The 27,431-nt window shown below is 49.7% G+C and overlaps 1 protein-coding gene and 2 long non-coding RNA genes across 4 annotated transcripts; all 3 read left to right on the forward strand.

Moving 5' to 3' along the window:
* Nucleotides 1-4,235: 4,235 nt before the first annotated feature.
* LOC146428822 (uncharacterized) lies at nucleotides 4,236-14,554 on the forward strand. 2 transcript variants are annotated; one of them, XR_014855973.1, is made up of 6 exons: nucleotides 4,236-4,373; nucleotides 5,324-5,421; nucleotides 6,390-6,544; nucleotides 10,369-10,445; nucleotides 11,041-11,110; nucleotides 12,916-14,554. It is a non-coding gene; the product is annotated as an uncharacterized LOC146428822 (long non-coding RNA). The 2 variants fall into 2 exon arrangements; XR_014855972.1 differs by having other exon boundaries at nucleotides 11,041-14,554.
* A 7-nt stretch (nucleotides 14,555-14,561) lies between these two features.
* On the forward strand, nucleotides 14,562-17,980 carry LOC146428823 (uncharacterized). The gene is made up of 3 exons (XR_014855974.1): nucleotides 14,562-15,451; nucleotides 15,648-16,441; nucleotides 17,036-17,980. It is a non-coding gene; the product is annotated as an uncharacterized LOC146428823 (long non-coding RNA).
* Nucleotides 17,981-22,787: 4,807 nt separating this feature from the next.
* Nucleotides 22,788-26,567, forward strand: SLC32A1 (solute carrier family 32 member 1). The gene is made up of 2 exons (XM_085079052.1): nucleotides 22,788-23,585; nucleotides 24,394-26,567. The coding sequence occupies exons 1-2, from the start codon at nucleotides 23,214-23,216 to the stop codon at nucleotides 25,579-25,581; spliced, it is 1,560 nt and encodes a 519-aa protein (XP_084935178.1). The 5' UTR covers nucleotides 22,788-23,213; the 3' UTR covers nucleotides 25,582-26,567.
* The last annotated feature ends 864 nt before the right edge of the window (nucleotides 26,568-27,431 follow it).

Consider the following 27,431-nt stretch of genomic DNA (forward strand, 5'->3'; position numbering starts at 1 on the left):
TTTTACTGAAAAATCACGTGATATGTGCAAAGTAAACCTCCAGCCCTGAGTTCTGTGCCATTTTTTCTTATATTTAAAGGAGGAAAACAGAAGTGGGAAGTGCAGCTGGTGGTGCTGGGATGTAAAGGCTGCAGTCACTGCTAGGTCAGCACTGCTCCAGCATGGCTTGGGGGATGTTCAGCTCTGTGGTGAGGACAAGGCAATGACACCTGCCTTGTCCTGTGGCTCTTGTATGACTGGTTCCCAATGAAAATTTTCCCAGTGAAATTCCCAACGTGCCTCTGTGGCTAGTGAAGGCCAGCCTGTGTCCACAGAGAGGTTCAGTCTGGCTGTGCCAGACCCTCCTGTGTGTTGTTATTTAATGTGAGAGAACAAGGTCAAAGATAAAACAACTCCCCCCTCCCGCTTTCACAACTCTTCTACTGTAATTTTTTAAGAGCCAGCCATGTGTGAGATCAGGCAAAGGTTAAATTGTCAGCCTCTCTTAGCCAAGGAGAGATTTGACTCCTAGCCTGAGGCAGGGGTATCTAACCTGAGCTGTTACATTGCTTGTTAGATCTTGGTTTTTCATAGCCAAAACATATTGACAGCATAACCCCACTATCCTTGCTGGCTGTGAGGGGTGTTGGGTTTAATCAGGGTGTGCAAACCTGCTCTAACACACCCTGCTAACCTGCTATCCACAGCTCATCCACTGCAGGCTGCCAAAACTGCCTGCCATTGCACTTTTACTAGCTTATGCCAGGAAGAAGTATTTTGTTTCTCTGCATCCACTATCTGGGGAGTGAGGACTGGGGATTATTAGATGTATTTTCAGATTTATGCTGCTGCAGATGAACAAGCCTTGAGGTTTTTGTGTGTGTGCACAGGGCACAGAGTCGACTCGTGACATGGCTGAGTGCTGGCTGATTGCCTCTGCTTTGTGAGGGAATTGGGAAAGTTTAACTCCCATTATGTAACTTCACCCTCACCGAAATTTATCCAAACACAACCTGGAGGAGTATTGTTGCAAGCACCTGAGGTGCTTAGGGGTGCAGAGGGGGAGCCTCTAACTTGACAAATCAGATTTTGCTGTTCCTGACGAGCCTTTATATGGCTTTTACACACAGAAACTGAAGTTGCAGCACAGCAAACTGCATTGCAGCTGCAGTGGGGACACATCCATATGGACCATCTGGCAGAGCCAGCGCAATGGCTGAGCCTGCAGGCTCTGGGTCCTGTGACACACGGAGGGAAGCCATGCATGAACAAAGCACTGCTCATTTCAGCAGCAGGAGCACTGCTTAAATAGAAGGAGGGTTTTATAGTGACAGTCATTTCTGTGAAATCTATTGTAGTTAATTCTTCCTGGTGAGGTAGGCAGAGCTCGTCTCTGCCACAGGCTGGATTTGTTTTGACCCAGCATAGATGCTGCCATACTCCATTTTTGGGTCCTTTGTCTCCTGGCAGTGGTTTCTTTAGTCCATCCTTCCTGATTTCCTGAATATAGAGTAGATTTGTAGACAAGAAGGGGCAAGAAGTCCAGCAGTGTGCTTCAGCCTCAAGTATTCAATATTTCTTTCTGCCTAGTTTTTCTAGACATCCCAGTCTAATTAATATATTAGTAAAAGAAGTATTTTAGTAATCAGCTCGCAACTGCTGTTACAGAATAGCTCCAAGCTTCTCTAAAAAGCCAGCAGACCTATTTTGGTTATGAGTGCTGCAGTGGAAGTGTGGACCATGGTACAGCCACAGCAGGTCAGGGTGAAAGCCCATCCCAGTTTCAGCTGAGACTGAAACACTGAAAGGGACCTTCTAGGTGACTTACTGCATTCTGGCTGGCAAATTAAAATATCTACAAGCCCAAATTTAAGGCATTAAAGCTGCTAGTATCTAAGGTGAATTTTGGAAGAAAGCGTCTGGCTTCAGGGATAGGTTGGATGGCACTTTGAGCAAACTGGTGTAGGGGAAGTTGTCCCTGCCATGTCAGGGGGTTGAATGGTCTTTAAAGGCCCTTCCAACCCAAACCAGCCTGTGATTCTCTGACCTTTCTTTCCCTGACATGGGCTGTTTGTTTCTCCGGTGTCTGTACAACACATGCCCCTGCAGACAAAAAGCAATCTTTGCTTTCACGTCGGACTCAGATAAACAAAGGCATCAGCAGCAGCCCCCAGAGAGGCTGGGCTGTAATTGAGGTTATTAGCTTTGCTATTTTTCATGGCACAGAGCAGGCTGGCAAGAAGCCAACCCTTCCCTGCTCCTGCAGCATCTCTGCTGCTCCTGCAGCCGCTGTGTTCCCCACCTCCAGCATCCTCCCTGACCCCCTCTGCCTCTGCTCTCTCTTCCCCAGACTGCCAATCCCACACTCACCAGGGAGCTTTTAAACAGCAGCGTGTCTGGCTAAAAATAAAATGAAATTTTAATGACTGCAAAATGTCCCCCTTTCCACCCAATTGCCCTCTGGAGGAAGGGGAGGATTGGGAAGTGGGGGAATGTCCAAGAGTTGATGCAGAGGTTGATTCGTCTCACCTGCTTTATTGAGGTGTGTGGTGGTAGGGAGGAGTAAAGAAATAGAACAGATCTTTTAATTAACCATTTAAACATTTTATTTTCTTACCTTCTAGTGTCGTGGGTGGAGAAAACTGTCTGGGAATCATTTGTTTGCCTTGCTAGTAGCATTCACTGGTTCATGGCTCTGTTCGTACAGCTGTGATGTGATACCTGAACACAGGGTAGGTTTGGGGCTCTGACCAGCACCTCCCAATCTGCCCAAGCATGGGCACTCTGGGAGAGCCAGGCTGGCAGAAACCCCTGACCCTCATGGTGGAGTCCCATCTGCATCCCTGCACCTTGTGACTGGTTTCTGGAGAAAGCTCAGTGCTGCAGCAGCCAGCAGAGTCTGCTCAGATTGAATCTGTCACTTTCCCCAATTTTTCCCATGGGGAAACACAGTGTTATGACACTTGGTGTTTGTGTTCACTTTTCTGCAGTGTTGAATCTCTGCATGGCTTCCTCCACCTCCCTGAGACTGCTGGGCTCTAACACTGCCCTGCCTCTCCCTGGCAGTATTTTGTGACCTATTTAATAAATTATGTGGAGTCATTGGATTAACCTGTAAATCAAGAGTAAGGCAACATGTCTTACCGAGGTGGGACTGGCAGGGAAAACAACCAGGGGTGTTTCCATCCTCACAGGGTTTCCTGCAGGAAGAAGTGTTCCCTGCAGCAGAGCATTATGATGACCTTCCACATGTGAAATCCTCCTCGGGGGATGTGCAAACTCCAATGCTTTCTGCTCAGAGTTGATAAAAAGCCTTTCCATGCCTGAGTATCCTTGCTCAGAAGGGTATGGAAAACCTAAAACCTGGAGCATCAGAGCTGCTGCAGTCCTGCAGCCTGGATGGGGCAGTGAAGGTGAGCTGAGCTGAGTCACCCCAGGAACAGAATTGTCACACAGCACCTCCCTGTGATGGCAAAGGCAGAGGGAATCCCAGAGGTTATCCAGCCTCCCTGGCTGCTCCTCTGCCAGGTATTGCTGGTAAGTTCCCAAGGATGCAGCTCAGCACAGCAGCCCTGGGAGGGACAACAATCACACCACCCTGCTGGGATTCCCTTCTTCCCTCCCCAAAAACCTCATCATCACCATTGCTGTTTCATCCTGTGCTTGCTCAGCCACAAAAGATAAAGACATCATTATTTTAATGTGTTCTGTGACTTTATAGACAAATGTGACATTTCTGACTGCTGTAATTTGATGAGGAAAATGAGGTATTGGCATCTAAAAATCAGTGATGGGTGCTTTACAAATGTCTGGATACCCAAAAATAGCTACAGAAGACTGTGCTGCTAGTACATTTTAAGCACAAGAACAAGCAATGAAAGCATTCCCAGAACTGCTCGAGGGAATAGCAGACTTTTCATTTAAAGCTGCATTATTTAATTGGATAATCTGATTAAATATATAGGTTATGTGAGGACCTGATGCTATCCCCTTTAGGAACTGCTGCATATAGACAGAAATAAAATAACAACCAATTGCATGGGAGGGAGAGCTACAATAAATGCTATTTTTGATGCAATTGCTCTGGAGAAATTGGTGGCAGATGTATCACGCTGCTATTTGGTTAAAAGGGCTGTTTTCTCCCAGATGAATCGGTTTATGAACTGTAGTGAATTGGCCTTTGTTAAAAAAAAGTCAGAGCCATTGATACCGGGTGTTTTGTTTGAATTTGCATATTTTATTTATCCTGTGCTTGATTTACATATGTGTATATAGAAATGCCAAATGTGTGTGCTCTTGCTGTGGCTCTGCTGCAGGAATGGATGTCAGTGAGAGAAGTTGGAGCTGCTCTCCCATCCCTGTGGTTCTGGGTTTGGAGCAGTCACACCAGTCCTGTGAGTTGAGTAAGCTGAATATATTTAACTCAGTGCTTTTCCTATGTCTGAGCAGGGGATTTGCCATACCCTGTGGCTGCCTGATTATTAGCATAACTTAATGGCTGGCTAAAAATAGAAATGAAGGGAGGTGCAGACAGAGACTTGCCTTACTAACCTGTCTCTTGGGTCTTTGCCTGTGATCTTCCTTTTTTCTAAGGTTTTTTTTTCCCTTTTCCACAGTGCTAAATAGTTAAAATGCAATTACACTGTTAATTTGTTGTGTTAATGTGCTACAGCAGGAAGCCAAAGCGAACTGCTCTGGCAAACTGGAGAGCCAGTCAGCTCCCATTAGCCATGCAGGCTGCCAGGGGAGTCCTGCACCACGGAAAAACCAGGAAACACAATCAGCATCTTATCAAGGCTGACACGGAAAATGATGCAATCAGGTTCAAGTGTCCCAGAAGGACCACGGCACTGAATAAAGATAAAGCCACTCAGCCTTTTCTTGCTTGGCTGGGGTCATGGGGAAGGGAAGGATGTCATTAACCAAGCAATAAATCTCACTCCTGAGCCTTCCAGGCTTGGTTTTCTCCCCTGCAGCTTCTCAGTGATGCAAGGAAGGTGATGGGATCCAGGACCCCCTTGTCCCTGTATGGAGAATTCCCACCAGGGAGCTCTGTTTGTCCAAAGGGAGTCCTGGGGGGGACAATCCAGGGGTTCATGGGCTCCAGCACAGGCTGTTGTCCTTCCCTCAAGTCTATCCCTTTTTTCTCATGTGTTATCAAGAGTTTCAGTCCCCACTCACAGTGTTTTTCATGGCTCTCCTCTGCCCCAGCAGCAGCTGGAAGCTGTCTACACCTCCAAATTGTATCCCAGTGCTCCCTAACATAGTGTTTTTCTTCTGTTCTTCTGTTTTTCAAGAGAGACAGAAGGTTTCTCGTCTTCTCCCCATTTATTTGACATTCTAGATTCTCTCCCAAAGATGGCAAGAGGCAGAAGTGTTGTCTTTTCTATTCTTGAAACTGGAAAGATTTCTCCTGCCATGGGCAAATGTGGAAACCCTCGGGTGAAAAGCCCAAATTGTGAATTAAGATCTGAAATATTATTCTTGGCTTGAGGGCTGGAGCAAGATCCAGCTGCTGCTGTTCTCTTTATAGGGCCTAAACTACTCTGAGGGTGTTTTAGTGTTCTCATCCCATGAAAATTAAGTGTATGCCAGGGTGGTGGTAGGAATGCTCAGATTTTTCCCTTTGGTTAATATATCTGTTCTATTCCACCTCTCCTTCCTTATGAAGGTTGACAAAGTACAACCTGCTTCAGCAGCACTCCTTAGAATTTATTGGATGACAAAAGAAAGCCTTAATCAAATGCTTTTTTGGCTAGGACATACATAAATGGGTAAACCAGTCTCCAACCCAGATGATTTGTTAGTAATAGGAAAATATCTTTTTATAGCAGTACCTGGCTTTCCAAGGAATTAAAACTCATTAGCCTCTTCCATTTAGGAAAAAAAATAAGGCTTTTAAACATCAATTTAAAATCCATTTACAGGCTCTCTCAAGGCCCTGTATTACCACTTGGATCCAGGGTTGTTTCCCTAATAAAATGCTGGGAAGTGTGGAAAAACAGTAGGGAAACTGGAATTTCTGAAATATTTTCTTTTTTTTTTTTTTTTGTTAAAATATATGTTCAGTTACTAAACTAGCATTAAAAAAACAAAACAAAAAAAAAGCCCAAATAAAAACCAGAACAAAAATCCCAAAAAACACTCCCACCAACTCTTGTAAACAGAAGAGAATTAGATATTCACTGCCAAAATACACAAATGATATAAAATTCAAAGAGGCCAAATGCACATTCCTGTTTATCATAGCCCTGCTCTGGCGCAGTGCTGAGTGCTTGCAGAAAGGATTAATGAAAGATATTGACATTAAAATTAATGTTATCAAGCTAAAGGACATTTACTTTTCTAAAACGCCTCACTAAAGAATATATGCAGAGCAGTGTTAATATTTCCCAGCTTGATATTGTAAGACCTGATTTTTGAGCAGTCCAACTCCTCCAGCCTGCAATTAAAGCCAAGAGGATTTTGAAGATAGCAGAGGGTGAAGAATATTAAATTCCATTGGAAAAGCAGGAGATCCTGTGTGTTTCAAGCTGACTGCAGAGCCAAGCTCTGTGCTCCAGAGGTAAGATGGGAGTGATGCTGCTGTGTCCTACTGAATCGCTGGGCAGATGAAGTTATCAGTGCTTGAAAAATCTGGTTGCTCTATTAGCCATGAAAAATGGCCTGTGGGGAAACACGAACTCCTCATTGAGAGCAGTGCCTACCTCTGTGCAGTGAATGAAGCTTGTGGCTGCAGACTGAGCAGCAGAAATAGGTGATGATGATGCTCTTTATTCCCTCCTGGAGCATTGCCCTTTCCATGTGGGATGGGCAGCAGGATCCATGTGTTGGTTGGAGATCTCACCATGGGAGAACAGGGCGTGGGGAAGCTTTCCAGGGCAGGGAGATAAAATCAAGTAAAAATCTAGATTGGATATTTAAATGTGGCAGGAAGTGTTTAAAAAATACCAGTATGGATCATCTGAAAAGTAGAGTTTGGTCCTCCTGAAGTGGCCTGGAAAGAAGAGCATTGTAAATAAGTTAATGTAGTCCTGATTTATAAAGATGGTGGTTGAGATAGCTTCATGGGTCTGCTCTTTCCCCTTGTTACCCCTCATTTGGTGCTTTGGGTCCTCTTCACTCTGTTATCATCCCATTAAAGAGCTTGTGCTGCTCCTATTTGTTCTTTTATGGTGTCTAAAGGCATCTGATACAGCAGAGCTAAAGACCAGCAGGTTACAACAACCCATCCCGTTGGTGAACATAATGAAATTAGGGATTGCTAACAGAGTGTTGGTGTTTTCCTGCAAACTGAGGGTTCACAGCCTGACACACAGCCTGTTCCAATGCTCTGCTCCCCTCAATGCAAAGTTCTTCTTCATGCTGAGCTGAAAATTCTTGTATTGTGGCCATTGCTCCTCATGCTGCCAATGGGCACCACCAAAGGGTCTGGCACCATTCTCTGATGTCCCTTGCAGATATTTATATGGATTGATGAGATCTCCTCTCAATCTTCTTTTCTCCAGACTGACCAGGCCCAGTTCCTGCAGCCTCCTCTCTTTCGCGAGATGCTTCTGACCCCAAATCAACTTTGTGACCTCTGCTGAACCCTCTCCAGTAGCTCCTTGTTTTTCTGGTACTGAGGAGCCCAGGGGTAACTTTTCATATGCATTTTTGCCATAAAATCCTGTTTAATGGTAATATATCAGCACCGATAATTATTTTTAAAGGGTATTTTTCATTTTATGTAGATTTAAACACTTTGCCATATTTGCCAAGAGAGACAGATTGTTAGAGGCCAGAGAAACCCTCTCCCTCTCTTGGCACTCCACAGGGTCACACAGCTGGTGTGAATTTTAATATTATTGTCTCCAATTTAAAAAAAAATTAAGCCAATTTTAGAGAAAAAAATAAGCAGTTGGGATTTTCCACTAAGCCGAGCTCATGCCTGCCCTTTAAAATGTTATAAATAGAAAAACATCATCAACAAACTCCTTCACTGTGCAAGAGCCTAATTTCTTCCTCTCCACTGGGATCTGGTGTGTTTTTCAGAGTCTGTCATTAATTGTGCTGTATTGTGTGCATTTTCTGCTTCACTAGTTAGTCAGATAGGCAGCAAATGGAGTCAGCTCTAGGTCAGAGAACACAAAAAGCCAGCTCCTGCTGCCTCCCAATCAGGTAGGGATATTGAATTGGGCTTCACATAATTGAAAACATTAGCAGGATGGACAATAAGCCAATTCTTAAACACACGAGCCAGAAACACAACAAAGAGACAAGGTCTGAAATTCCCAATGAACCTGATCCAGCTCTCCATGAAGGAACAGAAAATCCCCCACTTCTTGCAATGGGATCAGAGTAGGGTGCCTGGAAAGAAATACCAAGGGCTCTGTGATCTAAAGGTGGAGATCAAAATATTTAACTTCCCCAAAAGCTGTGAATAAAAGTAGGTTTAGCACTGCCATTTATTGAACAGGCATGCTGAGACGTAGAAAAATATATGGGGTGTTTTGCCATGTTTTTAAAAGTGGATGAATAAAATATTTTCTATCTATGAATAAATAGGCACATCTTACTTGCTCAGAGCATCTCCTTCCAAAATTCCATGTCTAGAAGTTGCCTTCAGCCTCTGTCCAACAAAAAGGGGAGTTTTGAAAGGCAGAAAATTCCCCTCTGTTCTGTGGTGTGCAATTTCCCAGACATCAGCTCTTGCTTAAATGAGACCTGGAGCTCCAGCTTTCCTGAAAATTGTGGTGTTTTCACCCTGGCTAAAGGCACAAAGGCTGAGGGATATCACCTGGCACTGCAGACATGATACACATGAGGTTTGCTGGCTGGAGCTTCACCCCAAAAGAGCCACACTTGAGAATCACATATTGGCTATTAAATGAGTGATGGACTCTTCTTAGCCAATCTCTTCTTTTCCAGGTAAGGAAATATCACAGGTTGAGCCTTTTTCCCCTGGAGAGTCTCTATGGAGCAATTCAAGTGCCCCCACTAAATCTCACCTCTGTTGTTAAATGTGGGAAAGGGAGAGACAGAGAGGGGAGTGTTCAATTTTTTTTTCTGGGGCAATTATCATATTGCTTCCCATCAAATATCAATTTGCATGTTATGCTGTAATATCAGACCCTCAGGCCTGGTCTCCAGTGTGGATGCTGTGCCAGCAGCAGCCTGTATGTGCATTTCAACCAGAGTTCATCACATGTGCTGCCTTCCATGTGTCTTTTTGTATAAGAAATGCAGAATCACATTGTGGCTATGCAAAATATATTAGGGAAGAAACTGTACAAACACAAGTGATGGAGATTCCCTTATCAGGTGAGCAGCACTGGCAGCCACATCCTCTGGGAGCTGTGAGATCAGGGAATGGCAGGGATGGTGATGTGCCCTGAGCAGAGGAGATAAGGCAAGCAATAATTCCCCATTGCCTCACACTGTTTCAGGCCTCCTATCTACACCATCACAGCCCCTTGCTCTGTGTAGTCTGAGCGTTTGGCACTCAGGCACAACAATACTCACCCAGCGTATCAGCAGCACAACAAAATGTTCTAAATTCAGAGCTCTGAATCTGCCCAGCCTGACCCTTCTGAAAGGTGTAAGTCAGTGCTGGCTGCTCCTCTGTGATTGGCCCCCAAAGAGCAAAGGGATGTCCTGAGCAGAGGGGAAACAGGAATAGGGATGGATGAAGGGATGGATGGATGGATGTTGGTGAGTGGCTGTAGCTCCAGGATCTGCCAGGAACCTACAGAAATTGCCCTAGAGAGAATCTGAGGGCATAAATCTGAGCCAAATCACACCCTGCTGTAACTCTGTGGGGGAAAAAAAGATTATCTACTACAGCCACTGTAATAATAGATTCATCCATGTCAGCACCAAGGCTGCCAGAGATCAAGGACTGCTTGGAAAATGCTCTCAGGCACAGGGTGGGATTCCTGGGGTGTTCTGTGCAGAGACAGCACTTGGACTCTATCCTTGTGGGTGCTCCCAGCTCAGGAGATTCTCTGACTCTATGCATTCATGTACATTTCTCCACCTCCACATTTCAAGACAATTAATTTTATTACGTCTCAGGAAATGAACTTGCTTCTTAAGGCAGTGCTCTGCAGCGGGGGTTGTGCCCATTCACAAATGCCTCTTTACAACTCAGGCATGTTTTTTTGCTGATGCAAATCCCACGTCAGAGGCTCCGTGCAGCAGCTTTGCAGCCTGGCTGTGGGCACAGGAAAATGCTCCAGTTGTACAAATCACAGCTCACAGCGTGCCTGAGCTGGAAACGACAGGGAAAAGTACAGGGAAAGAACATGGGAAAAGTACAGGGGGTTGGAAACGCCAGGCTGAGGAATTCTGCATGATGTGTTAAAGGCTCAAACAGTAAAACACATTTGAACTTTTTATTTTCCTCAGAATCACCCTGGAGAGCACCTCAGAGGTGAGAGAGAGCAAACTGGGGAGGAGGAGGGGGAAGCACAGCTCTTGTGCAGGTGAGTGCTTGAATGCCATCGGTGACGACAGCAGGAATCCCTGGGATGCAGTGATGGAAAAGGGGGTGGGAACCTCTGGAATTAACTTCTTGGGATGATGCTGCCGTGGCACTGCTTGTAGAGGCACATGGGTTGTGAGGATCCCAATAAAAACTGCTGTTAGCAAGCTACACACAAACACGGTCACCTTCACTGGGTGTCAGAGCAAACACCACGCAGGATGAAGGAGGCACTTCACAAGGCTCAAAGAACAGGGAAATAAATGACTTCGAGGCTTTGCCACAGTTTCAGAAAGGTGCAAATGAATGTGTGCCTCTCCCCAGCCGTGTGATGTACACTGACACCTTTAACAATGTGCTTTTACTGCTGCTGCTGCTGCAGCTGAGGCTCCTCATCGTGTGATGTCTGTGAGCAGTTGCCACCTCAGCGAAATGAGACAGCTCTGCTGGGATTGCTGGCAGGGGAGGGAGCCTTGTGCTTTTGCAGGCGTTGTGAATTTGATGATGGCCCTGGCCAGCAGTGAGAAGAGGATCTCTGCCTTGTTTCCAGAGACACGTTTCACCTCGTGGCCAGTAAATCCTCCTTCCATCCTCAGCACATTCCACAGGGAGCCCCTGTGTGCTCCTCATGGCTGGAGGCTGACCAGGAACTCACCTCATCCACAGGTGAGTCTGTCCTGGGACATGAGTGAGTGGAAAAGGCTGAATTTCCAGTGAGTGGAAGGCACACACGGACAAAAGCCCTTCTGTTGATATAGATGTGTTTATTCTGGCAGCACATCAGGGCATTCCTGCAGAGATCCTGTGGGAGTCCCTGGAAGTGTCTAAGGCCAGGCTGGATGAGGCTTGGAGCAACCTGGGATAATGAAAGGTGTCCCTGTCCATGGCAGGAGATGGAACAAGGTGATTTTAAGGTTCCTCCACACCCAAACCGTTCTGTGATTCTATGAAAACAGCGCTTTCTGCGCCATCACTAAGACTAGATCCTGGCAAGATTTTGTGTGTGTCCTGGCAAAATGGCATTGGTACTACCTGAAAATCAAAGGAAACAATCCCAGAGTGACAAGAAACCTGGAAAGAAGGAGAGAGAGAGATACAGAGTTGGATCATAAAATAAAACTTTAATTCTTACAAAGCCCTAAATGAGACACAGGAAGGGCAAATATTTGTTCTGCTGCTGACCTTCTCAAGCAAATAGCATGTCAGGCCCTGTGGGCTGGAGGCACTGTGCTGCTGGGAAGTGAGAAATCACCAAAAGCCAGAGTGGGCTGTAGAGAACCAGCTGATTACTCAGGGGAGTCAAACTCCAGGGCAGTGAGAAGCCCTTACCTGGATGAATGTGCCCAAACAACAGATATAGTTTTGCCATCAATTTTTGCTGCTGAAGAGAGAGGAATTAATTTCCACTGGATAACTGGAGTTCAAATTCAAATAAGTTCAAGTTCAAATATGCATAATTTCCTTAGTGTAAGTGGTCCTGCTGTCTCAGCTAGAGAACAGCTTTTAGTATTTTGAGCTGAAAAACAATCTTCTAAAATTTTTTGGTAGAATTGGCCATTCTATCACACTAAGAAGCTGATTTGGGTGATGTCTGTGCCTCCAAGGGCACAGCACTGCTGTCACAACAGAGAAAGGTGTTCTGAGCTGGGAACATGGCACAGCCACAGAACCACAGCATGGCTTGGGTTGGGAAGGACCTTGGAGAACACCTCATTCCACCCCCTGCCATGGCAGGGACACCTTCCACCATTCCAGGTTGCTCCAAGCCCTGTCCAACCTGGCCTTGGACACTTCCAGGGACAGGATATCCAATCAGCCACTTATTTTCAGCTCCAAAAAGTGATTTCTTTGCTCCTACCTGGGGTTTGTGTACGGGGAGGGTGACACCAGCCACCAAAGCAGTGGTGGCTCTGCTCTCTGCCCAGCCTGGAGGTTTGGGGAGGTTTAAAATGTAAAGTAAAAGCCTTCCCAGGAGATGAGCTACAAAATGATCACCTAGCTGATGGGTGTGTTACTCCTGGCTCCAGATCTCTTCCTCTCAGCCCTCCTCTTCCCAAGAACAGCCCTTCCCAGTCCCAGGGTCTTTACTGGGGCAGCTGATCACCTCGGTAATGATGCCGTTTGTGGCTAATCTTCCAGGATTAAAAATGAACTGTAGCTGCTGCGGCTTCCACCTTTGCCGCATAGCAACGAGAGCAGAAAGTCAATTAATTACCTTCTCGCTGGAATCCAGGGGCCCTTTCGTCCTCAGCTCAGCCGAGTGTGTAATGGAAAAGGGATCGAGGCAGGCTGCAGCTGGCCAGCTGGGAATTGCATGACAAAGTGAAAGATGAGCTCTGGGAAAAAGAGGAGAGGGAGGGTGCTGAGGGGAAACCCTCATCCTACAGGTTCATTTAAAAAAAGTAAGATGCTACTGATTACACAATTATTGACTTATTTCCCTGATTTCTGCCCTGGTGATGGTTCTGCAGACACCCTGTCTCGTTGCAGGGCACCACCTGAGCTCCTGGAGACATGAGATTATCTGCTCAGACCTCCTCTCTGCTTCAGAACCAGGTTTTCCAGAAGTTTGTTTGGGTAATGGTGCCTTTTTGGCTGCTGTTTCTTTGGGCAATGGTCCCTTTTGGGCTGTTGTAACCTCTCACATTGCCCCAGAGAGTTTCCACCCAGCAGCTGTTCGGTTGCAGGGAGAGCTGGTTTTGAATGTGACTGTCTCACTGCTCTTTCTGGTGGCTTTTTGCCATGAAGGTTAATAGAAAAATCATTCTAAAGATTGAATTTCCTTGGAAAGATTTGACTGATGGGTACAAACAAACTGAGAAGCCATGGGTGGTGATCTGAACAGGCAGTGGGTTTGACTCAGAGCAGGAGGATGTGCTGCTTTTAGCAGCTTCTCTGTGAGGCAGGGGCTTGTAAGGTCACCCTCAGCCCTCCCAGACTGGACTCTGTGACCAGTGCCCTGTTCTAAGGGAAACTGGAAAAGAGAGAGAAGATAAGGACTATTTTAATGTCCATTTATCAGATTTGACAGTTTCAGACCTCTTGCTAATTATCTGTTAATGAGAGCAAATAAATGTAACCTATGGCCACTCTAGTTCAGCAGTGTCTCCCAGGCCACCTGGCATGGGTTGGTAGTGGGGACATCAGGACTGACACCTCCTGGGACAGGAAAAAGGGGCAGTGCAAGGGAGGAGCAGGAATTGGGATGTGCAGGAGCCTCCAGCATGGCTAGGGCTGAGGGATCCCTGTGCAGTGTGAGCCAGCAAGGTGAGTGAGGGAATGTCAGGGAGAAATCTGACATCAGGTGCCCAGAAAGGCATCCTGGTTTGCAGAAAGAATCAAACCTAGAGTCCAAGGAATGTGAAACCCTCTAGTTTAACTTTCCCTCCGGGCACTTCTGTCCTGTTATCAGTTGGGATGTGAGCTGAACAGGGCTCCAGTGATTTATCTACAGTGACAGAGCTGCAGCAACTGAAATGAAACAAGGAAATTCGAAATCTGGAATCCCAAGTTGCCTTTCCTCCATCAGGAGTTTGTGCCACATAAAGAAGTTTCTGGCAAAACCTCATCCAGCTTTAACAGCTGAAAATGTGGCAGGAAGGATGTCAGCTCCTCCTGGAGAAACTGAGAGGTACTGTGCCCAGTTTGGTGAGTTCAATGACATTTGCAAGCCTTGGGGAACAAGTCTGGAGGGTCTTCTGCCCAATGAAATCACCAAATGTTTATTTAATACCTAGTCCTAAGATGAGGTGTTTTAGTAGTGGAAGAGAGTTCCTGAATCACAGTTCTGCTCCTGGACAGCACAGCCCTCTCCTTTCCCAGCCTTGCCGGCTTTCACTCAGATTTCTAACATGAAGTAGTAACTTTAGGTCTCATTATTAATTTACCTCATCTGCAGTTTACACGTGTGCAGGGGGTGGTAATCACAGAGCTGCCTTCCCTGCTGTTCTCTTCCTGAGGTTTTATACTCTCCAAATTTCTTTTTGTCATAAATCAAATTAGCTAAATTGCTTAAGAAGTACTGTTCTATTAAAAGCAGATAGTGTTGTGATGCCGAAGGGTTTATTATGAGTACTGTGTTTTTAATAGTAATACTTTGAGACTACTAAGGCTTGACTACTTGAGGCTGCTAAGTTCAGAATTTCGAAGTTTAAAGACTGCTTAACACTCCCCTGTAAAATAAATATTCTGGTATGCATCTACAGAGGCCTAAAACAAGGTATAAATGGGTGAAAATATGTAAATGTGACTAAAATATTGGTTTTTGTATCTGCTGAAGATCCTTGGATCCCCACACAAAACGGTAGAGGTGCCTGAAATCTTGGTGGTCCTGAGTGGGTCTGGGAAGCTCCTGAGGCACAGAAAGTGAGCCCAGCTGGTGCATTCGTGGACTATTTCATGCACTGCATGAACCAGCTTGTCCCCTTTTTTAGGAGCTGTCCCAGGAGGAAAGTGCTGTGGGGGAGCAGCAAACCAGCACAGCAAGGCTCCCCAGGGTTTGAATTTCCTTTCTGCTGGAAAAGCAGCAGCAGGGGAAGGTAAAGCCCCCTCTGTACCCTGCAGTGTGTCCCAGATGGATGCACCAGGCTGGGCTGGGCTCCTGGAGTGTTCCTGGAGGGGTGGTGATGGCACCACGAGCATCTCTGAGCCTCAGGCAGCCTCCCTGTGCTGCTGCCCTCTGCTCACTGCAAGGATGGAGGCAGTGGGCAGAAAAGCTGCTTTACTGCCCAGGAAATACTTCTTTGTAAATATTTTTTAATCTCATTTGCCTTCCTCTCTTAATCCAAAGGGTTAAGCTAAATTCATGGAAAGGCACAGAATCTGTCCCTGTAACACCCTTGAAACAAAGACCCTCAGACTCCTGGCACCTGCAGAGCAGATCCTGGGTGAGAACCACCCTGCCTGCACCTTGCCTAGCCCTGGGTTCATTTCTGCCTCTCATGGAGCAGAGCATCCCACCAGAAAGTGACCAAAATCCCCAGAGGAGGTTTGCTGCAGTGGTAACAGGTGAAATGTCTATTTTTCTGGGATATTTGCTGTGTGTCAGTGTGAGCTGCACAGCTGTGCACTGTGTTGCTGTGTCACCAAAAATACATCCTCTGCTGCAGCTGTGAGCTCCAGCTCGTGGTCTGTTCCCTCCTCAAGGCAAGGGATAATTTCACTCCTGCCTTTATACCTGCTCTCTTTCTGTATTTTATCATAGATGAAAGAAGAAGAGCACTCTGCAATGGTCTGGTCTTCTGCCTGTGGGGTTGATGCTGAAACCCCCAGGGCTGGCTGGACTCCTCTGGTGCTTCTGGACATTGAACTCACTGCCTACTTGCTCGTGAGGACAATAAATATTACCCTGTCCCTAATCAGCTTCCCTAATCTGAAGTGCTGACAGAAAAGCTTCTCAGCTCAGAGTATTTGAGAAACTCTCCAGAAATGCTAAATTTAGGCTGTAATTCCTGAGTGCTGCCCCTGTGACTGGCTCTGGAGTCAGCATGGAGGAGCTGCCTGCAGTGAGGTATTGAGGGTTATCATGGGCACCCTGCAACAGCAGATTCAGACTCTGTGATGAGCAGAACTCTCTGAGCCATGTGAGAAATAAGGTTCTCTAGCGCTTGTGTTGGACACAGGGAATGGGATTTCCTTGCACCCTGTTAGTGCAGAAGCAGGAGGGCTGGTTCTGCCAGATGCAGTCCTGCTCTGGCTGCAGAGAGCTGGGCACTCACACCTCCCTGTGCTGCAGAGCTCTCCCAGCATTGCACTGCTCACTCTGGCTCTGTGGGATGAAAGGGAATGGCGTGTGTGGAGCCTTCCTGCAAAAAGAGATTTTTTTTCTCTTTTCTTCTTTGTTTTTTTTTTTTTCTTTTGTCTTTCTCTGTGAAAAGAAGGTCTCTGGCTGCACTGCAGAGCAGAGGCAGCCAAGGCAGCATCCAGTCCTCGCCCACAAGCACCAGTGTCCCCTCAGCTGGCAGAGGGCAGTCAGGGATCTCACAGACAGCAGCAGAGGTGAGGTTTTCTGTCTCATCCTCTCCAGCAGCACGGGAAGTGTTGCTGTGGGCTGAGCTCTCTTTCCCTTTGGGTCATGCACTGATGTACCTTGCTTTGCCCTTTGGCTTTCCTTAGAACACAGCAGCAGCTTCACATGGGGTTTTTTCTGGGCTCAGGTTTTGAGAGTATCCTTTACATGGAGTTTATTTTTGATCTCTAGAAAAAAGACCCAAACTAATTGATGATATCTGCACACAGAGGCTGCACATCCAAATCCTGCTGCTGGGAACAGCACCCTCCACATGTGAGGCTCCACAAGTTAGTGTGAGATTTGGGTTCAGAGACTCAACTGCAATTTGGCCAGTAGCTCCAGTCCCTGGCTGAAGTGAGCCTTGTTTCTGTCCCTCCAAAACACTAAGAGAGGTCCTGTTAAAGGAAGATACAAAAACCTGTGCCTGCTGCCTTCTGCTGCTTAGCCTTGGCTGAGCTGTCAGATATATCACAAAGCAGGGTCTGGGATTTCCCAAAGTGTTCCTCCTGGGTTTTGGATAGAGCTGGAAGATGTTTGCAGGAGATGTGAGTAACTGTGTGTTGCTGACCTGCTTTTATCAGAAACGGATGCAGAAAGGAGAAGGAAAATGGACAGATGGGGGATGGAGCAGGCTGAGATTGAGCCCTCCTGACAAGAAACACCCCAAAGGCAAGCTGGCTGAGAGGCCCTTCCCACAGCATGCACAGATTAAACACAATTAAGAAAAAACAGCATTAAAAGAATAAGAAAAAAATATAGATTATATAAAAACTCTCCAGTACTGGAGCATCATCTAACCACAGGGAGAAATTTCCTGTACAGACCAGTCACCATTTGTTACAGCCTCTACAATTGCAGCAGAAGAGCTTTTTATTTGAAAGTTGATATTAAAAATCTTGGCATCTATGAAGTGTTCACTTTCCTTTCCTAGTCCATGGTCATTTCCTGTGAAATACAAGAACGTGTACATATATTAATATTTAATTTGACAGTGATGAAGCTCTATATATTAAGTCAATGAAAATGCTTTTAAAGCTCGTGGGAACAATACTACTCATGTAGCAAGCTGGGAATTTGGCATCACAAGTACCCAGTGGCTGCCACTTAATTTTGATGTCAAGCATAAAGACAAACAATGAGTTAAATTTAATTCCAACCTATTGGAAGTGATTTCAGGAATGTGGTGTGCTCAAATTGCAAATTAATTTCTAGTTTGTAGCTGATCATATTTTATCAGGGCTCTTCCCTTCTGGGACATGGAAATCACAGAAATTCATATACAAACTGTCTCCCAAATCAAAGATCAGAAGTTGTATATTTTGCAAATAATGAGATTAAATCAATAAACCTTGATTTTTTAATTTTTTACACATTTCCCAGTAAAATATTCTTATCGCAACACACATTAATCTAAAATTATTATATTCCTAGCCCCTTATATGCTCTATGGTTTGTTATATGTGTCTATAATTTAGGCAGCCATTTTGTGTTCAGTAAAAAAAATTAAATAAAGAGGGGACATCCACTGCGGGCTTTCTCCTGGAGACTCTGTCTTTGGATTTTACTCTGTCATGGTTATTTTACTGCAGGGTATCTGTCAGTCTGGCTCCAGCTCTCTTTGTCTTGAACACCACACTGTGGATTCAGCCCCAACAGCCAGAGCACAAACCCAGCAGCAGCTTGTGTGATTCTACAAGAAGGGTTTTCACTTTGTACCCTCAGAGCTGCTGGTGAGCTCTAAACACAGACAAGAGGGAGAACCCAAGGCTTGGGGCATTCCAGGGTTTTCACTTTGCACCCTCAGAGCTGCTGGTGAGCTCTAAACATGGGCAGGAGGGAGAGCCCAAGGCTTGGGGCATTCCAGTCCCCTGTCCTGCAGCCCCCAGCACACCCTCCCCTCCCAAACCCGCTCACCACGTCCTGACAGCAATGCCTTCTCCTTCCTCACCACCCCGAAATTCCCAGAGCTATTAACTAGGTCACGGGAGCTGGTCCCAATCCAGCAGTTTCTCTAATTGCCTTTTTATAGCATATCGTGCAACTCTTTATTATCCTGTCAGAGCTGCCCGGCGCGGTGCCGGAGCAGGGGATGAGGAGGAGGCTGAGCTGGGATGAAGGGCACTGCTGTGCTTGTGCATTGCTGGTGCTGCAGGGGTGGCATCAGCCTGGCCAGAAACACGGGAGCTGCTTTTGGCAGCAGCTGGAGGAAGGTGGAACAGCTCCCATCTCCTGGGATCACCTCTGGGTGTACATGGACCTGTCCAGAGGGGTGGCTGCTGCGCTGAGAGTGAGTGCCTGGGCTGACCTGGGTGAGGTTTGCTCCTCGCACAGATGTGACCATGAAATCTCGGCTGGATGGGCAGAACGTGCCCCTCAGTCTTCCTGTCTCTGCAGCTGGCAGCTGTGCTGGAGGTGCCCTGCAGCAGGTTAGAGGGGTGTGGGGAAATGTGGTGGCACAGTCCAGCAGTCTGAGCAGGAATTTCCTGAGTGCTACAGGGAAGGATGAAGGTGAACGTTCAGGATTTGCATCCCCTTTTTCCATATGGTCACAGTTTGCAGTATAGTGAGTTTGTAGCAGTTCACAGCCATCCCAAAGCCCTTGAGAATCGAATCCTTTTGGGGTTGGGAGCCAGGCTGAGCAGTGAACTAGGAGTGATGCCCATCCTGCTCCCAAATAACTGCACCTTCGTGCACCTGCTCTGTGCCACCCAGCAGCCTGGAAAAGGGCTGGGGCTGAGGGCTCTAAAAAGGCAACCCAGCCAGGATTGGCCTTCCTTGCTTGCTTTAAATGATTTTCGAGCACGAATAGCTCTTTTGCCCTCAGTTTATTAACCAGAAGACCCAGCCACAAGCCTGCTCTGCAGAGATAAGGCAGAATTGCTCCTGCGGCTCAGATGTGCCAGGGCAGGATAGCGGGGTCTGGAGGAGCTGCTCCCCTCAGGAGCAGGGCTGCACACCCCTAGGGCTGCTCGGGGGGGCACAGGAGACCCTCAGCCCGCCCCGGGGAGCGGCTGCAGAGAAAGCAGATAGTGCCAGAGCCCCCCGGCGTCAGCGCTGGCAGAGGGGAGGCTGCGGCTCGTTCGCGGGCTCGCTCTCGCCTTTTCGCTTCGGCGGAAACGATTTGCAGCTCAAACGCCCCCCTGAGAGCAGCTAACCTTTGGATAAGGTTTGGCACCGTTATCCTGTCTGGGTTAATTAGGAGTTAGGGAGAGCCCCGGAGTGACGCGGCTGCCTCCGTCCTTCCGTCCGTCCGTCCGTCTGTCCGTCCGTCTGTCCGTCCGTCTGTCCGTCCGTCCGTCCATCCACCCGCCCCTCCAGCCTTCCCCGGCGCTGCGAGCAGCGATAGGGAGAAAAACAGAGGTAAATGCCCCGATCCTTCTCTCCGTCTCTCCGGGCTTTCCCCTCTTCCTCTGCCTCTTTCTGTGTCCCTTAGCGCTTCCTCCCTCGCCCCCGCTTCTATCTGTGCGCTTTCTCCCCGATATCAGCCGCCGGTAGAAGTTTGGGAGGAGGTGTTGGGGGGAAAATATTTTTTTCTTCTCAGCCGCTGCTGCAGAAAATCTTTTTCTCCCTCTCCTGGACACGGGGCAGGAGGGAGCCGGCGTCCCGGAGGCAGAGGGACCCCGGGTGGGTGTTCCCGAGGGGGCAGGGGGTGGCGGGGCGGTTCCGAGGTGCGCCCCGCCGGTGGGAGAGGGGAGGAGGGTGCGAGCTCAGCTGCCGGCCTTCAGACCGGGGGGCACAGCGGCACCCCCAGCTCCTGTGTCCCTCGGAGCCCCCAGACCCTGCCCTCCTCTGCATCCTCAGCATGCCCCGCGCATCCCCCTCTCCCCTCCGGTTTCCTGCTCTCCTCGGGGTCTGACGGGGCTCAGCGGCCCCCGGCGCCCTGCAGGCTCTCAGGGTGAGGGTCCCCCGGGCAAGGAGAGGACGCAGCCTGTACAGCAGTGGGAAAAGCCACCACCCGACCCCAGGGCATCCCCGGCCGGAGGAACGGCCCGAGCCCGCCGCTCCCACGGCCCTCGCAAGGCGGTCACTGCCCCGGGGCGTTCTCTCCTGTGGCTTTTTTTCCCCCCCACCTTTCCTTGGTTGGAGTTTTTGGTTGGTTGGCTGGACGGGGGGGGATTTTGTTTGGGTTTTTTTTTTAGTTTTATGGGGGTTTTTGTTGGTTGGTTTTGCGGTTTTGGTTTGGTGGTTTTGGGTTTTTTTTTGTTTGTTTGTTTTTCTGCCGGTTTGGGTTTTTTGCTCTGTTTTTGTTTGCCGGTTTGTGCTTTTTTTTTTGATATTATTATTTTAGTTAGGTTTTTTGTTGTTGTTGTCGTTTTTTTCCTCTAAGAGGTATCTCTCGAGCCCGATACATGCATGACCTTCTGGATGCTCAACGAACAGCCAAAAGCCCATTTCCTCCACCCTTGGAGTGATCACAGAAAGACTTGGGTTGGAAGGGACCTTAAAGGTCAGCTGGGTGGCTCCCAGTGGAACTCACTCCACTCTCTAGCATCGAGGGCTGCCGGCCGGGGGTGATGCCCAGTGGGACCCTCTTGAGTCTCCCAGCCGAGGTTTGGGGGTGGCGGGGCAGGGGCGGGGATGTGTCAGAGCTATTTGAGGAAATAATCACGCACCAGACAGAGGTTGGGATGTATTTTCGTTCCTTCTTCCCTGATGCCCCCTGCAGCCTCCAGAAACAGAGCTCCGTCTCGTCTTCTTTCATAACGAACTCGTCTTAGGAGAAATAAAAAAATAACGTTAATGAAAAGCAATCGTTGGATGAATCCCTCAAGGTGTCCATTGCAGCAGTCGTTTTCCCAGGAGGTGAATAGGCGAAACGGCGGCTGTGGCAGCCGAGGGCAGCGGTGAAAGCCAGAGCTTTTCATTCTCGCCCGTTCCATCCCAGCCCGACAAGACGCTGCTAAACCCGGGGCGAAGCCGTGCCCCGCTCGGCTTTCTCGACCTATTTGTGCACTGACATGTAATAATTCCCACGCAAAGCCAAGGATGCGCCACGCTCGGTCGCCCTCCTCCTCCGCTGCCATTAAAAAAGCTCCATTTTTGGGGGGCCGGCTGTGGCTGCGGCTCCCCCTTCCCTTCCCTTAGGGGTATAGCCCTCACTGGGGATATTTTAGTTTGTTTCTGGTTTTTTACGCCCTTCAGTCTCTTTGCACCCGATTTCCTTTTGGAAATCTGGCTGGAGAAGAAAAAAAAAAAAAGACCGTGTTAAAGGAGGTTATTTAAGGTTTTTTTTTCCCTAGGAATTTGGGGTTTTTTCCCATTCTCTGTCCGGTACCGCAACCCACCTGCAACCACAGCCTGAGGGCTCCCTCAACAACGGTATTAAAAAACAATTTAGAGACGGTTTTCCTCCCATCTGTAGTAAAATAATGTTCTTCGTTTGCCTTCCAAACCAGCAAAGGAAACAGAAATTCCTCCCCCCAACCTTTCAAAGAATATATATATATACATACACATATATATACACATATATATAATACTTTTTTTTAAAACAACGATTCAAAGGCTCTCCCCGCTTTGCCACACACCGCCCCCGAATGCCATCGCTCCCCCTGCCACGCTCCACTTGTCTGTGCCACGGCACTGGACCGGGATTTCCCGTTGCCGTGGATGGCTCTGTTGGCCGCCCACCTCAGAAAAACTGAAAAGAAATAAAGAATCCTAAGCCTTTTTAATTTACAAACGAATATAAGCGCTTGGAAGCAAAACGAAACTACGGGTATTTTGTTTAAGGAAAGAAAATGTCAGTTTTGGCTGTCAGGGACTGAGAGCTGTGCATGGAACCCCCCCGGTGCCGCTGCCCCCCCTTGGCGGTACCGGTGCGGTTCCCATGCGGTGCCACCCGGCTGCGGGCCCCGGCCGGGAGCTGCGCCCCGTGTTTCGCCGGGTTTGGAGCTCACGGATCCCAGGAATCGTTATAGACAGCCCAGCCCTCGCTCCCTGAGCGCGGGTGGCCACGCACCCCTGGGTCCCCCGGGCAGGGGCCGCTGCCGAGGCAGTCCCCCGCCTCCGAAGGGGCCGCGCGTTTTGGGGGGCAGAGAAAAGAAAACGAAAGGGGTGCGAGGAGGGAAATCCCGTTAAAAACCTGGCCAAAGCCGCCTGTCCGCCTCTTCGGTGGGGCTCTTTTGTTTCTCCGTGGGGAAGGGGCTGGCGGGCAGGTGCGGGGCAGGTGAGGGGCAGGGCGGGCAGCGCAGGGGATGCGGAGCCGGGCGGGGGGGTCGGGGGGGGTCCCGGGCTGCGGCGCTGCTGGCGGGGCCCGGCGGGCGTGGGTGGGGCGGGGGGGGAGTGCGGGGGGCTGGGCTTGGCCGGGGAGGCTGGTACCTCCCCCAGAAATGCAGCAATTCTCTCCCCTCTCCTCTTCTCTCCGCGAGGTGGGCGCACTGCGATGGAGACGCGGCGCGCTCTGCCAGGGGCTCGCGCTGCCCGTCTGGTGACATCCGCCGGCTGCTGACAGCCCCCAGCCCGCCCCACTCGTCCCCCGATCCCGCCGCGGGGCTCGGCGGAGCGGCGCGGAGCAGCGCGGAGCGGGCGGCGGGGGTGCGGGCCCGCTCCCCCCGCAGCGGTGTCATGCCCCTGGGCATCCCGGCCGGGAGCCGCCCGCACTGCGCCGGGACGCGGAGGTAGCGGCTCGGAGCAGCTCCCCGCAGCCGCCCCTCGCCGGGCGACCAAGTCCGGTCCGCAGCCCCACCGCCAGCCCGCCCCGTCGGGTTTCTGCGTCCGCGAAGGTCCGCGAGCAGCGGAGCCACCAGAGCCGCCGCCATGGCCACCCTACTCCGCAGCAAGCTCTCCAACGTGGCCACCTCGGTGTCACACAAATCCCAGGCGAAGATGAGCGGCATGTTCGCCAGGATGGGCTTCCAGGCGGCCACCGACGAGGAGGCGGTGGGCTTCGCCCACTGCGACGACCTGGACATGGAGCATCGGCAAGGGCTGCAGATGGACATCCTCAAGTCGGAGGGCAGCGAGGAGGGCGGGGAGCCGCCCCTGGAGGGGGACATCCACTACCAGCGGGACGGCACAGGGCCCCTGCCGCCCTCCGCCTCCAAGGAGGCCTGCTCCGAGCTCTCCGGGCAGGGCAAGCCCAAGATCACGGCATGGGAGGCGGGATGGAACGTCACCAACGCCATCCAGGTACGGCCGCCGCCGCGGGGCTCCCCGAGCCCGGTGCCGCTCTGCGCTCCGCGTCCCGGACAGCAGCCGTGGGCTGACTGCAAACCCGCTTAGAGGGAAAGGGGGAAAAGGGAAGAAAAGGGGAAGGAAAAAAACCAGGTGAAAGATCGAGGAAAAATAGGGGAGGGGGAAGGGAAGGAAAGAAAAGGAAAAATAGATTTAAAAAAAAGGAAACTAAATCCCCCCAACCTGGCTTTCTGCTTTGCCCCCCCCACCCTGAACAGGGCACAGTGCCAGGGAGGGGTCCAGGCCCCGGTTCAGTCATGCTGTGGCTTCTGCAGGGCTGGGGCTGGCTGCTGTCCCCAGAGGGCTGCCCCAGCACATGGGTCAGGAGGCAAGGAGGGACAGGGGGCTGACTGGGCTATGGTGGGGCTGCACTGGAGCTGGCCCACTCTGGCCCCTCTGGATGTCGCCAGCTGCAGGGGTCTTGGTGCACTGAGAGGGGCTGGGGACAAAGAGGGTAGAGACTGGGGCAAAGCCCAGGCACCCAAACCTTGCTGGCCTGCTCTGGGCGCTCGGGGGTTCGATGATGAGGGTGTGACTGCGCGGGTGTGACTGTGGGGGTGGCACGTCACGGGGACAGGGGGTGCGTCACCGCGTGTGGCCGTGACTGCGTGGCGTGACTGTGTGCCCGCCTGCGTGGGTGTGATGGTGCGCGGGCGTGACAGGAGCGCACACGTGACAGCCACGGTGTGGCTGTGTGTGCTTGTCTGTGGGCCTGGGCCCCTCCGAGATCCAGCAACACGGTTTCCATTTTGTCTCTTTCTAGGGGATGTTTGTTCTGGGCCTGCCCTATGCCATCCTTCACGGTGGATACCTAGGACTCTTTTTAATAATTTTCGCTGCAGTGGTTTGCTGCTACACTGGGAAAATCCTTATTGCCTGTCTTTACGAAGAGAATGAGGATGGGGAGATAGTCAGGGTGAGAGACTCCTACGTGGACATCGCGAACGCGTGCTGCGCGCCCCGCTTCCCCACCCTGGGGGGCAGAATCGTGAACGTGGCTCAGATCATTGAACTGGTCATGACCTGCATCCTCTATGTGGTGGTCAGTGGGAACCTGATGTACAACAGCTTCCCCAACCTGCCCGTCTCCCAGAAGTCGTGGTCCATCATTGCCACGGCAGTGCTCCTGCCTTGCGCGTTCTTGAAGAACCTCAAGGCGGTCTCCAAGTTCAGCTTGCTCTGCACCTTAGCCCACTTTGTCATCAACATCCTGGTGATCGCCTACTGCCTCTCCAGGGCACGTGACTGGGCCTGGGACAAAGTCAAGTTTTACATTGATGTCAAGAAGTTTCCCATCTCCATTGGCATCATTGTCTTCAGCTACACCTCCCAGATCTTTCTGCCTTCCTTGGAGGGGAACATGCAGAACCCCAAGGAGTTTCATTGCATGATGAACTGGACTCACATAGCAGCTTGCATCCTTAAGGGACTCTTTGCCTTGGTCGCCTACCTGACCTGGGCTGATGAGACCAAGGAGGTCATTACAGACAACTTGCCATCCACCATTAGGGCAGTAGTCAACATTTTCTTGGTGGCCAAAGCCTTGCTGTCGTACCCCTTGCCGTTCTTTGCAGCTGTAGAAGTCCTGGAGAGGTCCCTTTTCCAAGATGGAAACAGGGCTTTCTTCCCCAACTGCTACGGGGGTGACGGGCGGCTCAAATCCTGGGGACTCACCCTCAGGTGTGCCCTGGTAGTTTTCACCCTGCTCATGGCTATTTACGTCCCCCATTTTGCCCTCTTGATGGGTCTCACTGGGAGCCTCACAGGTGCAGGGCTCTGTTTCCTGCTCCCCAGTCTCTTCCACCTCAAACTCTTGTGGAGGAAGCTCTTGTGGCATCATGTCTTCTTTGATGTTGCCATTTTCGTTATAGGTGGTATCTGCAGCATCTCTGGGTTCATCCACTCTTTAGAAGGCCTCATAGAGGCTTTCAGAACCAATGCTGAAGACTAAGGAGGGGCCAGAGTGGGGTGCAGGAAGAGAATCGCATCAAACATCCACATAGCCAAATAATTCTGCATCCCTTTAATGGAAAGAAAGAGTCATTATTTTCGTTACGTGCATCCAACGAATTCTATGTCATAGAATCTGCAAATTAAGGAAAATAAGAAGAGATGAAAGTGCTCGCCCTGATGTCTTTTTAAATAAGCTCAGATTTAAATCTATTTTTTTGTTATTTAGATTTTTTGGAAGGAAATTATCTGGTGCCCCACCCCTATCTCCTCACTCGTTGCCTGAAGCTTGGCCCCCCACAAACGGCCTGTTGGGAAACAGTCGCAGCTTTCAACAATCATTCCAGATATGCAATTCAGTGTTTCAGGAGCTGAAACACAGGTGCCGAGCCCACGGCGTTGGGTCGCTGCGCTCACAGATGGAGGCAGACCCGCCGTGGGTTTGCAGGGACCTTTGTTTTAACATTTTGAGAGATGGATGTAGATGAGACCCAGATTGTACGACCAGCCCAACAAGCCCAAGCAGCGGCTGATGCCACTTACCTGCAATGTTTACACCGTAGCCACATAGATGTCAGGACTGCTTGATTCTTCCATCTGAATCCACTCTGAGGAACTGGCGCTTCTCATCGAGTACAAATGTGTTGCCTCTGGTTGAAATCGCAGCCCTGGAGTCCACTTCTCGGTGACTTATGTTTCGTTTCGTTTTAACAATCGTTATTTCTAAATTATGAAAAGCTAAAAAAAAAAAAAATTAATAATAATAATATATGGTTGGATTTGATGTCGTTCAGGATTACAGGAACAAAACTACGACACAATTCATTCTGTGCAATCTACCAGATCCGTGGAGCTGTTTCCAATGTACGTGTGGTGTCATTGTGGTAAATAAGATGAAAAATGTATATCAGAAAAAAAAAGTCTATCTTTAACATATAATGTGGTACATAAATATATCGAACAATAAAGAGAAAACATAGATGATGAGGCTGGCCTGGTTCGTGCGGGGCTCGGAGGAGCAGAGCAGGGGCAGAGGGAGGTTCATCTTCCCCACATCGGGGTCACAACACATCCTCGGGCTACGGGGAGGCAGCGCCGGCTTGCCATTGAAGGTGGCACTAAGCTGTTTGCAAGCGGTGGGACACATTTTTTGGGAAGAGGTCGTCTTACGGCTGGGGGTGGAGGGGCTGCTTTCACCCCCCTCACAGTTTTGTTTTAGCCCGTAGCGCTCAGACTGCAGGGATGGATGGAGTTTGCAGATGCACCCCGAGGTTTTTGTTCTCGTGAAGGACGGAAAAATCTCTCCTCACAAATGAACGAAGGGGGAGAAACAAACGAAATAAAGGGCTGGGTGTACCCCTGGCTTGATCCAAACGCACCAAACCCTGCCCACGGCTGTGGAGCGTCGGGCTGATCCCCGCTGCAGGCAAACCCGCCACCGCGGGGGAAGCCAACCCCACACACCCCTCCCGTGACCGAAAACACCTCTATTTACATCGTTTTAAAAGCCACAACAACTAATTGTCCACCCGCTGCCGCTACACAGCGAGGATGAGGATGGGGGGAGCCAGAGGCAGCTCTCCCGCAGCACAGGCACAGCTCAGATCCCCGTGGGGCTCCTATTATTGCCCCCAAAACACGCCGAGCCCCCGTAGGGGCTGACGTGTCCCTCCATCTCCCCGGTCCGGTCCGGTGCCAGCGGGCAGCTCCGCAATGCGGTACCGGGGGCGGGAGGGGGTGCTGGCACAAGCTGGGAAAGGGGCTGCGGGCGGGAGAGGGGGATATTCCCGCCCGGAGAAAAACGCATTTCGGGTGGCTGTTCGGGCAGCCTCCGAAAGGAAGGAACAGAGG

Source organism: Lichenostomus cassidix, chromosome 20 (genome assembly GCF_008360975.1).
Source record: "Lichenostomus cassidix isolate B80296 chromosome 20, HeHo_3.0, whole genome shotgun sequence".
In the NCBI taxonomy this organism is placed as follows: domain Eukaryota; kingdom Metazoa; phylum Chordata; class Aves; order Passeriformes; family Meliphagidae; genus Lichenostomus; species Lichenostomus cassidix.

Excerpts from the sequence above, each read along its gene's own strand:
- SLC32A1 (XM_085079052.1), top strand. The coding sequence starts at position 23,214 with ATGGCCACCCTACTCCGCAGCAAGCTCTCCAACGTGGCCACCTCGGTG. Across the intron at positions 23,586-24,393 it reads ACGTCACCAACGCCATCCAG|GGGATGTTTGTTCTGGGCCT; the intron begins GTACGGCCGCCG and ends GTCTCTTTCTAG.